This window comes from Megalops cyprinoides, chromosome 13 (assembly GCF_013368585.1).
Source record: "Megalops cyprinoides isolate fMegCyp1 chromosome 13, fMegCyp1.pri, whole genome shotgun sequence".
Taxonomy (NCBI): Eukaryota; Metazoa; Chordata; class Actinopteri; order Elopiformes; family Megalopidae; genus Megalops; species Megalops cyprinoides.
This window is the reverse complement of record NC_050595.1, coordinates 5,314,066-5,330,786: the sequence shown is the minus strand read 5'-3', so window position 1 is coordinate 5,330,786 and position 16,721 is coordinate 5,314,066. Positions and strand designations below refer to the sequence as shown.

At 44.5% G+C, this 16,721-nt stretch overlaps 3 protein-coding genes across 3 annotated transcripts; all 3 read left to right on the top strand.

Moving 5' to 3' along the window:
- Positions 1–286: 286 nt before the first annotated feature.
- Positions 287–5,103, top strand: LOC118787648. The gene is made up of 2 exons (XM_036543186.1): positions 287–1,112; positions 1,900–5,103. The coding sequence occupies exons 1-2, from the start codon at positions 774–776 to the stop codon at positions 3,262–3,264; spliced, it is 1,704 nt and encodes a 567-aa protein (XP_036399079.1). The 5' UTR covers positions 287–773; the 3' UTR covers positions 3,265–5,103.
- Positions 5,104–5,895: 792 nt separating this feature from the next.
- Positions 5,896–8,303, top strand: LOC118787650 (chemokine-like factor). Its single transcript, XM_036543187.1, has 4 exons — positions 5,896–6,267; positions 7,195–7,350; positions 7,695–7,790; positions 8,036–8,303. The coding sequence occupies exons 1-4, from the start codon at positions 6,166–6,168 to the stop codon at positions 8,138–8,140; spliced, it is 459 nt and encodes a 152-aa protein (XP_036399080.1). The 5' UTR covers positions 5,896–6,165; the 3' UTR covers positions 8,141–8,303.
- Positions 8,304–8,773: 470 nt separating this feature from the next.
- LOC118788365 (CKLF-like MARVEL transmembrane domain-containing protein 3) lies at positions 8,774–16,353 on the top strand. Its single transcript, XM_036544333.1, has 5 exons — positions 8,774–9,048; positions 12,659–12,814; positions 12,990–13,085; positions 13,345–13,456; positions 14,592–16,353. The coding sequence occupies exons 1-5, from the start codon at positions 8,776–8,778 to the stop codon at positions 14,618–14,620; spliced, it is 666 nt and encodes a 221-aa protein (XP_036400226.1). The 5' UTR covers positions 8,774–8,775; the 3' UTR covers positions 14,621–16,353.
- The last annotated feature ends 368 nt before the right edge of the window (positions 16,354–16,721 follow it).

The window sequence follows — 16,721 nt, the reverse complement described above, 5'->3', positions numbered from 1 at the left end:
TTTGTACATATTCATATATTTTAAACATACAGTTTTCCTACTTTATGACCTTTACTCTACTCAGTATAATCAAATATAACCTGGAATCGTTTCAAATGTTCAATAACGTTTAGCTTCGTCAAATCTGTTCCCACACGGCTCTGCTGTTTCCTTTACTATAGTGCCATCTGTGGGTAAAATACGACATTTCGCTTCTTCACATTAAATTGCAATTTGATCGCCTTACCACTAGATGTCAGTCGTAGTGCATCCTAGATTTTTGGTGCAAGGGGACTAGAGTGTTATGGTGGAGCTTATGCACAGTCCCTCTCTCTCTCGTTTCTTCTTGGATTGTTTACGATTTACAAAGTCAGAGATATATTCTAAAAGAACTTTTAACACCAGTTAGATCAGTGGTGTATCGATATAGCGGTGATTCTAGTACTGTCGTTCATTTCCTGTAAAAGAATTACGATGCGGTTAACCGGAGCACCCCAGTTACGTCTAAGGAGGGTCACTTCCTTTTTGGTAAGAGGTGAAGGTAGAGCGTGTTCCACTTTCATCACGAGTCTCCCCCCCACCTGCTAACTGATATTTCAAGTTAAAACACAAACGAGTGTGTCCCGATTTAAACTGACACCGTGTGATAGCTAGCGGCGAAATGTGTTTATTTTTATCGCACCTTTGACAGCAACCACTGGCACGATTTGCACACCGTCCGCTAAAGTCGCTTCCTTGTTCCTGATACTGTAAAGGAGACTGGAGCCCTCGCGAAAGTGTGCATCCACACAGCCATGAAGGGCGTCACGGGTGAAGAAACGCAAAGTGCTCGCAAAGATGTATTTGGGGATTACTTGAACTACTACGAGCAGGTCTGGCCGCAGGGCGATCTGAAACTGTGCAAGGACGCGCGAGTGACGAAGAAGGCTAAGTGCGTTTTGCTGGCGGAGCGCAGTCCCGAGGCGCGTTTCACGGCGTTTGACTTTTACCGGACCGCGACAGAATGCATGAGGAAGGGAAGGAAGGAGTGGAGAAACGTGCTCAGCCAGCTGATCAAAGCCACGGAGCTGCTCGAGATGCTCTGCGTCAATCTCTTTCTTTTCCCGTGGAAGAAGGAGATCAGGACACTGAAGGTAAAACAAAAACACACACCGGCCTGCTTCTTTCACAGTACTGTCTAAGTTAATGAAATGTCAGCGTCCACTTCCCTGTTGTGGTAAATGTATACCACGGTGTAGGAAGGCGGAAATATCATTTAGGTATTCGGCCGCATCTTCAACATTCGTCCACGTGACGGCACGTAAGAATAACAACAAAATCGGGCAGAGGAGCGAAGTGGATACAGCATATTTCTATTCTAAATTATTTGACCCAAATTTGCTATGTTGATCAGCCGCTGTTAGTTTAGGCCAGAAGCTTTCACATCTCATAAAATGAAAGTTCAATCAATAGTCAGACAACTTCCTGGCAGAGAGGAACACCTTTGTATATGGAATATTTTTGTATGAGGAAGTGAAAGTACTGGCTGCTGTGTGCCAGCGTCGTCACGCAGTAAATAGTTTCGTAGTTGATTCTTTTGATCATGATTTCTTATGAAAGCAAACTTGTGGATAGGCATCCTGATGACTAGATAAAATCATGCTAACTTTATCTGAAGCATGTCTGTTTCTCTAATGTCACAGGCCAGAGATAATTTGTTCTTAGGGGTAACGTAATTACATTACATATAGCAGATGCTCTTATCCAGAGCGACTTCCAGCACAAAAGAACAGAAGTGTATCCATTCAAGTTGAACGAGCAACAGTGTCAGACCAGGCTCACAACACTCCTAGACCAGTGAGTGTGAGCATAACACCATTCAAGCCCTACCACAAGTTAACTTGTGCAAATAAGGCAGATGTGTCTTTTTCTTGCCGGCAGACTTTCACTGGTCCCTTCGTGTACCGCATCCAGCCAGTGCTTCCACACAGCGTGACCCGGGCCATCCTGGAAAAGATCGGGTATCACCCGGAGACGGAGACCGAGTACAAGCTGAGTAAGAGTGCGGACTCCGACGGGGCTGTGAGGATGGGCTTCGAGCTGTTCCTGGCTCGGCAGGAGTGTGAGTACCTGCTGGAGATCATGGGTCAGAGGGGACCGTCGGAGTGCCTGGAGATCTTCCAACAGAGGTCCTCGCAGTCTCTGCCTGTGGAGGCCACTGCGGGCGGAGCAGAGGATTCTGGGACGGAGAACGTGTTGGTCCCGACTGAGTCGGAGGACCTGACCAGTGACGGCTGTTCTCTGCTGGACCCCGGGGCACCCCTTACGGAAGAATGCCAGGCTAGCCCCGGGACTGCAGGGAGCGGGGGGCAGGATTTGGAACAGATGCCCCAGATCCTGGAGTTCCAGGCTTCAGAGAGCGTGCACGTGCCCAGGATCCACCCAGCCAGCAGGAGGCTGATAAGCGAGGACAAGTCCCTCATGGAGATGCGGGAGAGCTACCCCGACCTGGCATTCCGGAGGAGGCCTATCTTCACGGAGCCCCAGGGATGTCCGGCGGCACAAGGGAGACAAGCAGGGGAAAGGAGAACGCCTGAAGGGGGCGCTATGGCTCCGGTGGCCAACGGTGACACGAGCACCCCCCAGTCGACCGCTGGTCTCTCGGAGCCCCACCCCTCCGCTAATGACAGCACGGCATCACCGCAGTACCTAGAGCTGGCCATGAAGCTCCCACCTCTCTCCCACCCATCGGAGAAAGACTCCACCTCTCCGCCTCCACAGGGCACGGGGCAGGGCGGGGTCCAGGCAGGGTCGCAGATCCAGGTCGCTGCGGACGACGGGGTCGCCGAGCTGGCTGAGAGGATGGGTCAGCTGTGCATGAGAGAGGAGGACCTCAAATACCCGGTGGAGGAGACAGCGCAGCCGGACACGGGACGGGGCGGGGGCGACGGCAAAGCCACGCCCCTCGGCTCCCCCAGGGGCACGGCCCAGCCCATCGTGTGCCACCCCTCCCCTGCCCCCCTCTGCAGCATCCCCGGCTGCGGCAGCTGCGTCCAACCAGACCCTCCCCGCCAGGGCGACGCGGGGCCCGACACCATCACAGAGCCCCCTCAATCCTTCTACATCCCACCCTGCACCGAGTGCGCCCATCGCCCCCTGCTGGAGGGCAGGGGGAGCGGCCGCGCTGACCCGCCCTCTCCCCACTCCCCCTGCTCACAGCCCCCCTGGAGCCACGCCCAGCAGCCAGAAGACGCGCTGCTGGAGGCGACGTACGTGATGGTGGAGCGCGAGCGCAAAGAACAGTAGTTAACCGAGGGTCTGCGTTCTGCACTGCCCCACAGCCGGAAGGAATGGGACCCCAAGGCCAGGTTCAATCTAACCGCAGTGTGCTTCATCCTCAAACTTGTGTGCATTTTTCTTATCCCCCACCACATTGTTTTAATTACGCTAACTGCCAGACTCGCAGTATGATTTGAGTAGCAAAAGAAATGTTGGGGTTCCTTAAATTTGATGCTCACAGCTCAGGGCTGTATATCCTGCGGTTAGATTGATTCTGGGCCTTGGAATATGCACTGAAAGAAAAGGGTGTTATTGGCACAGGGTGAACCGCGGGCTGTGATCTTTCCATAGCTTGGTGAATGGAAGTCTTGCATTGTGAAGGCAGTGAAGGCCAAAAGACAAACTTTCCATTGCTAATCCTTAAGTCGTATTTTTCCTGACTATTGCTTTGCACTCTCTCTCAGGTGAAGGAATTTAAAAAATATTTATACTGTAACAGTGTATGCTTGTATGCATTGGACACTTTGATGTGAAATCACCTAAGCAGAATTGCACTTTGAAGGGATGCTACAGGTGCTTGCAGTGTTTTTTTTTTTTCTTAACTGTGCCTTAGTGTTTTCCTCAGCCAAACCAAAGATGCTACTGCTCATTTTTGCGTGATGACAACTGGCAACTACTGAGTGATAACGACTGTGAAGAAACCATCCAAAATGATGCTCTGACAGATGTAAAAGATTTCTAATTAAAATCTGGTCTTCTTGGTGCCATGCAATATCCATGATAGTTATTGAGGTCATGAAAACAAGGGCAGGTGTTTTTCTTATATCCGTATGTCAAGGACAGAGGCCTTCTTACAGCGCAATAAGTGTACTGGACAAATGTCTTAATAAATGAAAAATTAAGAATGAATAATGCACCACTATTAAAGTTCTGCAGGAATTAAAACTTAATCTTGTCTATTAAAATATCTAATTAGAGCTGCATACATTTTCAGGAAATAACCTGACCTAATTAAAACATCTCTGTGCCTTGCATAGGATAATCCAAAGTCATTGCACTGAACATGGTGCCCAGAAACAATGCTCTTGTGGGAAAGTTGGGAAGGTGTTTGTTAGGCAAGTGATGTTTATGTGATGGCGAAGCGTAAACTGAACTCTTGTTGTAAGGTGAGAGAAACACTGAAGAGAGCTGAGTGGAATCAGAGCAGTGAAGAGGTGGCCAGAAATGTCATCATTTGTGTTCTGTAGACAGTAACATTCTGACCGCTGTGTCATGGCTGTCACTGCTGTGTCATGGCTGTCACTGTTGATAGAATGCACTTATCTGAAGGGTTTCCTTCTGCAAAAACTCTTGAAATACTGCTGTAAAAAATGTTGCGGAAGTTTCCAAACAGGTCGGCATTTTCATAAGGTCGTAACCCACATAAATTACCTGATAAAACACAGAATTGATGTATTGAAGGCAACCAATGTAGACTTCTGTTTGAACATAAATCAGAGGTTATTTCTGATGGTTCTAATTCATTTTTCATCAGCTCTCAATAGCACATTTAATTTGGTCATTTCTGCTACTTTCCCTTTAAGTAACTTAATTGCTGGGATCATAGTCATCACATAATGAGCCTGTCCCTATTTCAGTCTGGGATTTACAGGGTGTCAAAAGGTATTCATACATGTTTACCTTATTTGGTATGTAAAAAAACCCCACTCTTTACTGTGATTACTGTGGCCAGTCAACCTGTAGTCCAAACTTTCTCAATCTTCACTCCCTTTCTTTAACTCCTCCTAAAATTGACACTTTTGGCACTAGGAATATTGCCCAAAGTCTGTGTAACTTTACCCAAAAACCGTACACTTGTACAATGGATTCTAGCCACATGTATTTTTAAATATTATTTTTGAAACTGTTCATCTATAATATTATACGCATTAATAATTAAGCATCAAAAATGTATGCGGTTCTTTGCCATGAAGTGTCTTTTCCTCCCTCTGGGTCAGTACGTGGAAGAAGCTGTAAGTTCCAAAAAAGGCAGTTTTGTTCATAGCTCTCATTCTGAATGCAGACTTTTAAAATCAAAGAACTAGTGTCAAAATACAGTAAATACTCTAAAGTAATAGACAAACAAGGCAATAAGCTATAAATTGGTAGGGGAACAGGGTCAGTCTGTAGAGGTGGGTGGATAACTAATGACTCGACTCTGCTAGACCACCAGGGGAAGATCCTAAAGTCTGTTTTCTTTATGGTTAGATTAAAAAAGAAAGTCATATAATAGGTAAAACATCTCTACTTATGTGTAGATTAAAAAGAATATTGTATAATACCGTGTTTCCCAACCCTGCTCCTGGAGGCACACTGTCCTGCATATCTTCTATGTATCCTTCCTGCTTGACTAAATCAGGTGTGCTCAGCTAATCAAAAGTGCCACTGATGAGTTCAGTCAGGTAGGTAGAGCAGGGATAGATAGAAGATATGCAGGACGGTGTGCCTTCAGGAGCAGGGTTGGGAAACGCTGGTATAATAAATACAGCATCTCTAAAGACAATGCAAGAAAAAGGTAGATCCCTCCACATCATGCCATCAGTGTATGTTAGGGTCCTTATTTTCAAACCTTAATACTTCAGGTTTTGTCCTGCTACATCTATTGTTATTTAACAGTTATTCTCCATATTAAAACCCTTTCCTGCACATCTCTCTTGAAATCAGAAAACACACCACCAGAGCAGCTGACAGCAGGATCAGTACATTTCTGTCATACACTCTGGTGGTCCGTCTGATCTGATCTGGAAGGACTCATTGTTGTCTGTGACATCCACCAGCCCCCACTGTATTACGTTATGTTTTTCTTTTAGCAACTTCCTGTAGCATGAAAGGAAATAGTGTGAATAGGAAGTGCAGCTGCTTGCTGCACCACATTAAAAAAATACCATCATGACAGAAGGTTCTGCTAAGGGTGCTGTGCCATCGGCCGGCATGGAATACAACGTGGCTTTCCTCAGATCTATCAGGGGTGTACTGAAGATTGCAGAGCTGGTAAGATCACTCGTGCTGCTCTCTTTTTTGTTTCCATTCTTGCTTTGGTGGCTATTCTTAGTCAGCGTGCACAAGGTTTTTAAGGTGCATCTCTCAAAATTTCAAACAGGCCTAGTAAACTCTACCAGTAATGACAGCTTGCATCAGGGATCTGCAGAATATCCCAACTGAACAGATTCATTGCTTTCATTTGGTCAGGTAATTAACATTTAATTTTGGCAGCCTTGGTGTGTCTTTTTGAGTTTGTTTAAAAAACAGAAGTGTCTGGTGAGTATATATATCTGTGTTGCACATGTATCGTGTGCAACTTTGTTATGCTTTGTAGTAAAATAATAATGCAACAAGCCTATTGAAACCTGGTACGGTTCTTTATCCAGAAATGAAAGCCTATGTTTGGATACAGTTCAGCAGGAAAGCAGAAAAGGGTCTTTCACTCAAGCTTCCTCTTTTGCCCTTATCAGCATCTGTCAGTTTCCTCATGTCAAGTCCTGGAGACAGAGAGGGACCAGACACGTGTTTAAAACCACCAGCAGCCCAGGAATGAGAGAGATTGTAGATGGTTATCTGGGCCACACTCCAGAACCGCTACATAAAAGCAGCCAGTTTCTTTGAGAGCTGTGGATTCACCGCTCATGTTTTCCTTTCGTAGATCATGGACACTGTAACAAGCTTGTGTGGCAGAAGTGCAGTGCCCTCTAGTGGACATTTTGAGCACATTGCATTCGATGGAAAGTTGGCAAATGCTGGCTCGGAGTTTCCCAGATCCAGATAAGCACATGTGGACTGCATTCTTCTGTAGCAGACATATTCTGATCTGGGATTCAGATGTGGACTTTTTTTTCCAGGAGTGTTAAATATGACTGTGAAGGTAGTGCAGAAAAGTGACTGTTTCCACGTTGCTAACACGGAATACACCTTCTCTTCCAGGTGACCGTTTTTGTCGCTTTTATCTGTTTCGCGACAGCGACTGGACCCTCCTACATTGCTGCCACCTGTATGGAGTTCCTGCTTACTTCCGCCCTCATCCTGCTCTATGTGTTGAAGCTCAACAAGAAAATCACGCTCTTCTTCTGGCCTCTCATTGTAAGATCCCATACAGATTCCTCACCGATTCCATCATTATTTTTTACATTAAATTTAGCTGTTTTGCAGAAGCTTACTTGTCACATTTTATCAATGCATATATCTAGGTATTTGCTAGATATATCCATGGCTGTCCATGTTAAGTATGTTCCTCGAGGGTACAGCAGCAGTGCCCATTTATGCATTCTAACCTGCAAGGTCCCACGCCCTACCTTGCGTTGTCACCTAACAGCACCACGGCAGCCCGGCCAACGTACCATTCCTGCCTGCAGTGTTAAAAATGAAACACATTGGCTGGGAGAACACGTTTCTCAAAAGTCTCTGTGCTTTTTTTTTCCCTCCAGGACGTTTTCAACTCGCTCTTTGCTGCCATGTTCATGTTCGTCATCAGCATGATCGCTGTCACCAATTATTCAGCCAAGGGAACTCTGGGAGGTGGGGTGAGTGTGCATTTTAAAGCCATTCCTATGGTACTTTTTCCACACCTTGACCTTAAGGCCTGTCACTGGCCTGGAGCAACCAGAATCTGCCGCTCTGCTTTCTTTGGGTTGGACCGGAGTGTGAAGGGGCATTAACCCCTGTGAGCTCAGAGAGTCTCACCCCAGTTAGGCTGTATTTCTTTTTCTATTGCATAAAGAACGTGTTCCTGTTTCCCCACTCGATTCGTTTTTTGTCCCATTGGCAGATCATGGGGTTAATGGCTACTGGCCTGTGGTGTGGGGACGCCTTCCTGCTCTTTAGAAAGGTTACCTTCAACCAAGTGAGGACCGCGTCTGCCCCAGTGAACTGAGGCCTTCAAGACTCCCCTGTGTCCCCTTCAGCTTCCAGGAAAGGAGTCCAGCAAGCCATGCTGCGATCACAGAGCACAGTACAGTTTTGATCTGAGGATGGGGACAGGGTGGGGTTGTGTGTGGGGGGAGGGGCTGTCTTTGCACAATTCTTTGAGCTGCGAAACATTGCACTGTTTGTCCCTATTGTAAAGAAATTTTTGTATGTACATGGAATATTGTCAATAAATCAATAAATAATTCCCTGACTGTCAATTCACTTTAACAATATCGTCAGATAGAAACTGTCACCTTAAGTTGCATCAAAATGTGATAAATACTAGATATATGTTTATAGATTAACTGAATGATTGTTATGTTCTGTTTAAATTTATTTTTATCTATTTTAATTTATTGTTTTAATGACATTCCATGTAATTCTGCTCACCTAATCAAGAAATCTGTGCTTTAAAACACTCTCAAAGCGATCTGAATGAGCTGTTCTGTTTTACAGCTTCAGTTAAAAGGCACAAAACAACAAAGATTTGAGGGACCCTTTCGGCTTGACGTACATCCACAATTACACGTCGAGCCTTGAGGGTATCTTCGGCTACGTCCTCTCAGCCTAGCTAACTGTCTCCAGATTCGCAGCGTACAGATGCTGTGCTTTTGTACGCTACGTTTCCGCAGGGTCATTATTTCCGTTTCCACTCCGAGGAGAGACACGCTCATTTTCGCTTTGCATTATATACTCTCCCGCCGCTGTCAGCTTCAGGAACTTACGGCTTTGTCTAAACCGAGTTTCATCTCCGCGATGGGGGACATCGAGTCTCCCGATTCGACTCGAACGCGCCAGGCTGGCATACTCGCTCTTCTCCCAAGCAAAGATTTCGTCAGCTCGCGGAAAGGACAGCTTCTCATTGCAGAAGTGGTAAGAGTTTTCTCATTCTTTACCAATGATCTTCCTAAGATACGATCTGTTGTCATCATCCCGTTTGTTTCGTCTTTGGCAGACATTATTGCTGAGGCCAGCAAATTAAATGGCTATTTCGATTGTGATTTCCAGAATGTAGACTGTAGCTTTTGTAGGTGAAAAAGTTTGCTTATAAAAAGTTGATGATACTGTAAATCAGTGACAAAGATGCAGGCACTCTATTAACTTTTACGTATAAAAGCAGCTACTTTTTTACAAGAATTTTAAGAATTAGTTTCAGACCTTTAAAGTTTGAATGGCTGTGTGCCGTATTTTGTCCATTTCTATTTAGGTCAGTTTCTGCAACCATCACAAGGTTTCCATTGAGTTTTGGGAGGGGCGTTTAATTTCGATCAAAGGCGTTTAAAGGAAGATTTAAGGAACAGACATAATCAAATAACATTCTTTCAGGTTATTTGTTTGTTTCTTTTTTCGTCACATCTCTCAAATGCATTTCAAATGCACGTATTTGAAAACAGTGTACTTATAACTACTATTATTTCCACTACTGGTACTGGTGTTGCTTCTATATCACTACGAATATTTTCACTACTACTGATGAATCTACTGTTGCCAGTATTGCTTCCTCTACTCGTATTAACTGTACTAACAACAAAAATGTTACAATTACGTTGTGCTTTTCCATCTCTATTCATCATCGTTATTTTAAATCACAAGTGTTCTGTTTCAGACTTTGCGTGGTTGAAAATGCAGCTATCGCGCTTTTGCACGAGGAGGCGTGTCTGTGATGATCACGGGAGAAATCCGAACTTTTGCCATGAGTCATAGCTGAGGGACGCAGTTTGTAAATCACGTGACCTGCGTTTGGGGCACACGCGCGATTGAACCGTAGGAGAGTTCAAATCCGCAAATCCTGGCTGCAAGCTTGTGTTGCACATTGCTGCTTGCTCATCGTGTCTTGTTGGTACTTGATAACTACCAATCTTTTATATAATTTAAAATACCTAAGAATGAGAAGCATAATTAGTATACAGTGTTGCATTTTGTTTTACTTTTTGTGTGTGATCAAATATCTGTTTGTCCTGAAATGTCTTTGACGAAAGGCTTCTAGAAAGAAGCATAGTTTCCACACAGCAACTGCAAGAGCTCACTTGCTGTCTACCTTGTACCGGCCATTTTAAAATCACTGCCTTTTCAACTTTGCGACTAGCCTATATAAACAAGTAAGACGTGCAACAAGGTGTCTAGGTGTGGATTAAGGGCGGGAGTGATGCAGAGAAGGTTAGGTCGGGCTCAGACGATTTCCCCAGAACGCAGGGCAGTCCACCACGCTGTGCTTATAGTCCTGTCGTGGCCTTTCTGCTAATGTCTCTGCCCGATGTGGGAATGCATTTGGCGCGGGCGACAGCGCCTGAGGGCTGTACAGCAGTGCTCCCCCTCTGTCCCTATTGTGTTCTGAGATGTCTTGACTTTCATACGCCCCCTTAAAATATGATACTCCTCATTACCCGGGACTCTTATTTGTGCAAGAAACCGCGCAGGCACCACGGACATGAAAAGCCGCGGCACGGCAATGAGAGGGCTTCTCGTAAAAGCAGAAATGTGCTGCCGCCAGCTCGCGGCTTGCGGTGGCGAATAAGCAAAGATGCGTCACTACTAAATTCCATTATTTTGTTGTTTTCGCGACTGTGCTCATCGTGAACTCTGGGGATATTGTGGAAAACACAACTGACACGGGGCATATGACCAATAACACATCTTTAACCCAGCATATTTAAAGATGCTGGATATGGCCATCCACCCTGAGTGTTGTCAGTTTGAAAGGAAACGACACATAAACCAAGGGAAAAGTTTTTGTTTGGACATAGTAAACATTGGCTTCTAAACTACTTGGTGTGCTCTTGATACTCTTAGGCAAAGCACTTCGAAAATGGCTGTTGTCCTCTCAAAGAGAGCTTAGTGTTAATGTTGAGCTGTAATTAGATACATATGTGGTATATTTTAAATTACAAAAATGAACCTTATTGCTTTTAAACACCAAAATGAATGCAAAGAACCTTCAATTATGTGGCATTATGTTTCTAAATGTCATCTGTGTGGCATGCAGGCATGCAGTTTGAGAGCTGTCTGATAAGGTTTACATTTTGACATTTTGGCTTTGCTATTAGTACTGAACCAGCGTGTGGCTTTCACACTGAAAGTAAGTACAACTTCGCATTCAAAAAGTAAAAACATTCACCACTAAAAATAATCGGTGGCAATCCGTGTGGTACGGGTGGCCTCTCTTTGATCACTGTGGTTTCCGTTCCACTATGTGCTGAGCAGCTGATTCAGAAGAGGAAATGTTACCTTTTCAAGGACAGAACTAAAACAGAGAGACCATGGAGGAGTACTGTGCAATGCCCGTTATTTATGAGATCTTTTAACTCGGCTTATAACTGTAAATCTCACCTTCAGCGCACTTGTGACAGGAGGCCCTTTTTTCAGCGTCTATAAAGGACGATCTGGTTGGATCTCGTATTGTTTTTGTGAGGGCTGCAGTGAAAACGAACCGCTGTTCTCAGGTCTTTACTCCCCTCACCAAGGCTGTCTAGGGCATCCCGTCTTACACGGACAGGATGATCCTAGATCAGTGAAAGGCACCCCCCAGGATATGAGGCCAGAGCTGGACTATCACTTATCAGCGGCGTGTCTGGCAGGGAACGTCTTCAAGATGACGGAGGAATGTGTGCCTCCATTGTTATCCCGGGCCTTGAAAATGTGTCTCAGATGCCACGAGGCACTGGTCTAAATACAGACAGGCTGCATGCTGATATCAAAGGCCAGCACAGCTCTTTTGAGTGCTCTATTAATGACAGAGTAGGCTGGTTACTTCCAGACACATGGGCGATTCTGTCCGGTCATGAATTTATCAATATACTGACTATACCATGCACCCTCTTGTTGCATTCAGCAGTGCCTGTGATCAAAAAAAGAGAGTAAATAACTCAAACTACACACTGTACAAATGTGTGTGGGGGGTGGGGGGTGGGGGGGATATAGTTCACCAGCTGCATGCCTTCACTGCTAGAGACAGGAAGGAATCTGGCTTTGAGTCTACACAGAACTACTCTTAAAGGGATAGTTTTGGTCTCGGATCAAAACAAGCCTTAAGACTATTAATTCCATTTATGTTATGCTGGAGTCTGAGTCTGTAGTAGGACATACTTTTGGACCAGTGGTGTCAACTTCAGGTCTCTAAAATCCATTGTCTGGAGGGTTTTAGACATGCCTGTCAACTAGTGGCTGAGTGACACATCAAACAACAGTTGATCATGTGATCCCAGTGCCTATCCAATCAGTTTCCCCAATTTAGTAATTAAGACCTTGGAGTAAAAGCCAGAACCCGTGGATCTCCTTTGTCGTGGATGCAACAAAGTCTGTTCACAGAGACTGACAAAAAGAGGCTACCGTTGTCTGTGCATTATAGATTTACAACAGAAGGTGATTATTTGAAGAAAGCAGCATGCCATTCAGTGTGTGCTGGACCTTAAAAGCCCAGCAACTAACCTTGATTATCAAAGAAGATGTAAGTGTATAGGCTTTGTTTCTTTGTCTCCCTGACCAGGTCCTGTCCTTCATCACCTTTATATGCTTCGCGGCGTCCACGGCGGCCGCCTTCGTCACGGCCCCCCTCGTGGAGTTCCTCGTCGCCCTCTTCCTTCTCTTCGCCTACTCCACCAAGATTAATGAGCGGTTCAAGGGCTTCCACTGGCCTCTGATGGTGAGTCTCCATTTCAGCCACCATGGGGAGCTCCACAGTGAGCAGGACAGACTCGGCCATGAACTGTACCTGCGATGGAAGTTGCTCTGCATAAGAGTGTCTGCTAAATGTACGTAATGTAATGTACATTATGACTTGAGTTTTGTCCTTGTGCCTTTTTTTTTTTTTTTTAAAGGATTTTCTGCGCTGCGTCAGTGCGTCCATCATCTATTTCATCATCTCCATAATGGCGGTGTCCAAGTACACCGATGGGGCGTCGAAGGCAGCTGGGGTGAGCAGCTCTTGATCGGCCTCCTTTATTGGGCCTTTTGAATGTATTCTTGCACGAGAGGAGTTGTAGGATGCACCTTGGCTTGATTTCTCACACTCCCTTATGCTGTTAATGCCCTGAAGTGTGTGGCATCCCTCCCAGTGTAGGTGTTCTGAGTAAATGTCACATAATGGGCGAGGCCCACTCTCGCTCGGCACTGTTGAGTGACTTTGCTGCCCCTTCCACACAGTGTTGGCATGAAGGCCCCCTCTCTCCACAGGTCTTTGGGTTCATAGCCACCATCGTTTTCGCACTGGATTTCTACATCATCTTCAACGACCTGGCGAATTTCCTCAAGCAAGGCGGAGATTCCAACGAGGAGCCCCCAGCAGGTAACGTCTCCATCAGTCTTCCGCTTTTAAGAGTGTTGTGTCACGTGAGTGAGTGGTGCGAGGGGCGTATACCCAGGGTGGGGTTGATTCATTCAGCTACACTTCCTCAGGATTAGATTGTCAGAGTTATACTTATTAGCTTTTTCCTGAGAGCTAAAAATGAATTTTAATTCACAATTTGATGTATATGATAAGTGACAACTGTAATATAAACTACTGCTAAATTTTCAGCAAAAAGCCAGAAGAGCCCCTTAAATGAGGGAGAAATGTACTTTGTATTAGTGCAGCAGACCCCACCTCCCACCCCCACAAAAAGCTGTACAGGAAATAAGGAAAACAGTTTGCTCAGAAGATCTCCATCTGGGTTTAATGCAGCACAAGGCAGGCCTTAGTTCACCTCTCAGTCCTGGGTACGTGTGCTTAAATAGCAAGGCTGTCTAAATAAACCTAGCAGTTTCCTCGGGGTCCCTAATTGAAGTCAATGGCATCGGATATCGTCACGTGGTCAAGCTCTGTCAGTCAGAGGCCCCACAGGTCACCGCTGAGACATTCCACATGGTGTATCTGAGTGTCACCATGTGACTCTCTGCACATTCCCATACGAAACGCAGAACTGTGATTGGACACACTCTAACCTCAGCCCATGCAAAGCCATATACACACCAAGAGTACAGCACAAGTTAATGTAATCAAATTTACCTCACCTCTCCTCAGGGAGACTGGCATTACTTGCAGTGGGTTTAGCCTGCTAATACAGCTGAATATTAACTGGAAATTTTTGGTAAATATTGACTGGATATTTATGACACTTAAGGATGCCACTCTAGGAATCAAAACTAATATTCCTATGTTCTCAAGTCCTCCACTGCATACCGCCGCAGGGACTTTACAGATCCAGAGCTTTAGTTATCAGGTTTAGATGTTAATCATTTGTCCACAGAACTGTTCTCCGAAGCATAAACAGTCATTAACAGTCAATTTTTCTATTCTGGAAAGTCCTGTCAGATCCCACAAAATGACAAGTTATTTTCGCTTCCTGGTTTTCCACCAGTGGTGCATGTATAAGGTATTTTTGTGACCTCGGCCCGTAATCTGTTTCCTCTTCTTTATGGGGGATCCTGTTTTTGTGTTGTAGATAATGATTCTGACTCGGATTCCGACTGAAGGACCCCCATGTCCATCTACAACAACGCCCAACAAGACAACGACATTCCAAAGGATGTGATACCATCAAGGGTCTTTGGTATCATTACCACTTGCTATAATGTAAAAAAGGTTTGAGCGTTCTGTCTGTGGTTCCTTGAGACTATTCTTACTGTCATGTACATGGAGGGTTTAAATTAGTTGTTTTCTTTTTTTAACAGACATTTAATTGGACTATCTGAAACTAAGTAGGGAGATTTAGGCTTCATGAATTCTAAAATGGGTAAAGCCATCATTTGCTTTTAATGGCAAAGCATTTGATTGGATGGAGCATATGGTAGCTCCACCCACTATTAGGTCAACGAACCTTCACCTTCAGAAGACGTCAAGCAACCAGTCAAAACAAAAAAAAAAAACTATTTTAAAGCCTCCTTTGTTCTGAAGCTGTGATCGACTTGCAGAATTTGTAGGTCTACAGTAGTTTAGAGTAATTGAACAGTTGCATGTATGTTCCAAGCACTCCTTTTATAAGTGTAAGGGGGGAGGGGGGGCATGCAGATGACACTGCAATTTATTTTTACACATTTGTCTGAATACATTTCAGACGTCAGCCGAACAAGTAAGCTTCAAGTGTGAATTCTACAAGATGGTTTCACACAAACCTAAGAAAAAGGTATTTAAAATATGCTTCTCTATGTATATTTCCAGTTTTGACTTTTTGGATAACAGTCTAAAGAAACATAATTGGTGCATCTTGCCAGGTCTAGAGAATCAATGTTTCAATCCTGACTGTTCCGTGAACAGAATAATTCCAATGATCATGGCCATTGTTCCATATTGATTTCTCTAGTAAGGAGTCATTCTTGGTGAAAATGGACACTAAAATTTTATCATTCTGGTTTACAGTTTGGCCAGCTAATTTAAGCAGGTCCCTGTTTACAATTAGATATATTCGTAAAGGACAAATTCAAAGCAGGAACAAAAAAAAATTAATATGAAAGTGCTCTAATATGACACTGAATGCCAAAGTTAAATGATTTTTTAATCTTTACTTAAGTTTACACTATAAAAGCCATTGGCAGTTGGCTGGCTGGTTACACCATCTGTCCAATGACTGAAAATGCTAACTCGGAAAGGCTTGGCCTCGTTCTTAAACAGCGCGAGAGACGTATTCACGTTTACATTGCAAATCCATTTTTCACATCCACCCCAGCTGACAGCGTTCTCATGCAATGTTGCATCCATGTGATAACAACTGTTGCTGGGTAGCTGGCCTTCTAGCGAATCACTGCTTCACTGCCCACTGCACTGCTATGATACGCTTACTTAATCTCAGGGTTCCAGTATTGGCCGCCATCTTTGTCACCTGCGTGGGAACGGAATCATGGTGCCATTTCTGAGCACACGCAGGTGTGTTCATCGACTGGGTATTCCTTCTAAATCCCCAAGCGACAAACATTTTTTTTCCTGGATGCACATATTGCCGCTAGCACCTGTCATTCAAGCACTTACTGTAAAAGCTGCCTTCGGAGTTGTTCTTGAGAAACGCCGACACCAATAAATGTCCACGTGCGCTGGGTGTTATACATTCTGCAAATCTGCACCAAAGAGTAGATGTGGCTTTCCCGCGTGTTCCGCTCAGTCATTTGAGAGCCGAAATGAGGAACGCACCACAGTTCAGCGGAAAAGCTGCAGCAGGCTTCTGACTAAGAGAGCCAGCATCATGCCACTTGTCTTAAGCGCGCCTATACTGTACACCACGTCGAAACAAGTAAACATGTTTTCAACAAACCCTGTGTCGTGTTTATTCTCCATCACAGCGAAAGACGACTGGCAAAAATAAATGAACATTTTCAGATTAGTGCCATAAACTCTGAGACACAATAAATATTGCAGGGCAGTAACATTAGGCATAGGCAGAACCATTTATTTAAGAGACATTTTTTTGTGTCACACCATTTTAGACCAATGATTAGTGTTGATAAATCTACACAGGATTCTATAAATACAAAAATACATATTTTAGAGCCATTTCGTACAAGAAAGGACATGTACCATTTGCTAAATATTAAAATATTTTTAAAGTGGAAGAGGAAAAACTGAAAAACAATATATTTTTTTC

What these genes read in the sequence shown, in the direction of transcription:
- LOC118787648 (XM_036543186.1), top strand. Translation starts at nt 774, where the DNA reads ATGAAGGGCGTCACGGGTGAAGAAACGCAAAGTGCTCGCAAAGATGTA. An exon ending in AGGAGATCAGGACACTGAAG is followed by an intron (nt 1,113 to 1,899) that starts GTAAAACAAAAA and finishes TCTTGCCGGCAG; the next exon opens with ACTTTCACTGGTCCCTTCGT.
- LOC118787650 (XM_036543187.1), top strand. Translation starts at nt 6,166, where the DNA reads ATGACAGAAGGTTCTGCTAAGGGTGCTGTGCCATCGGCCGGCATGGAA. An exon ending in TACTGAAGATTGCAGAGCTG is followed by an intron (nt 6,268 to 7,194) that starts GTAAGATCACTC and finishes CTTCTCTTCCAG; the next exon opens with GTGACCGTTTTTGTCGCTTT. An exon ending in TCTTCTTCTGGCCTCTCATT is followed by an intron (nt 7,351 to 7,694) that starts GTAAGATCCCAT and finishes TTTTCCCTCCAG; the next exon opens with GACGTTTTCAACTCGCTCTT.
- LOC118788365 (XM_036544333.1), top strand. Translation starts at nt 8,776, where the DNA reads ATGCTGTGCTTTTGTACGCTACGTTTCCGCAGGGTCATTATTTCCGTT. An exon ending in AGCTTCTCATTGCAGAAGTG is followed by an intron (nt 9,049 to 12,658) that starts GTAAGAGTTTTC and finishes CTCCCTGACCAG; the next exon opens with GTCCTGTCCTTCATCACCTT. An exon ending in GGGCGTCGAAGGCAGCTGGG is followed by an intron (nt 13,086 to 13,344) that starts GTGAGCAGCTCT and finishes CTCTCTCCACAG; the next exon opens with GTCTTTGGGTTCATAGCCAC.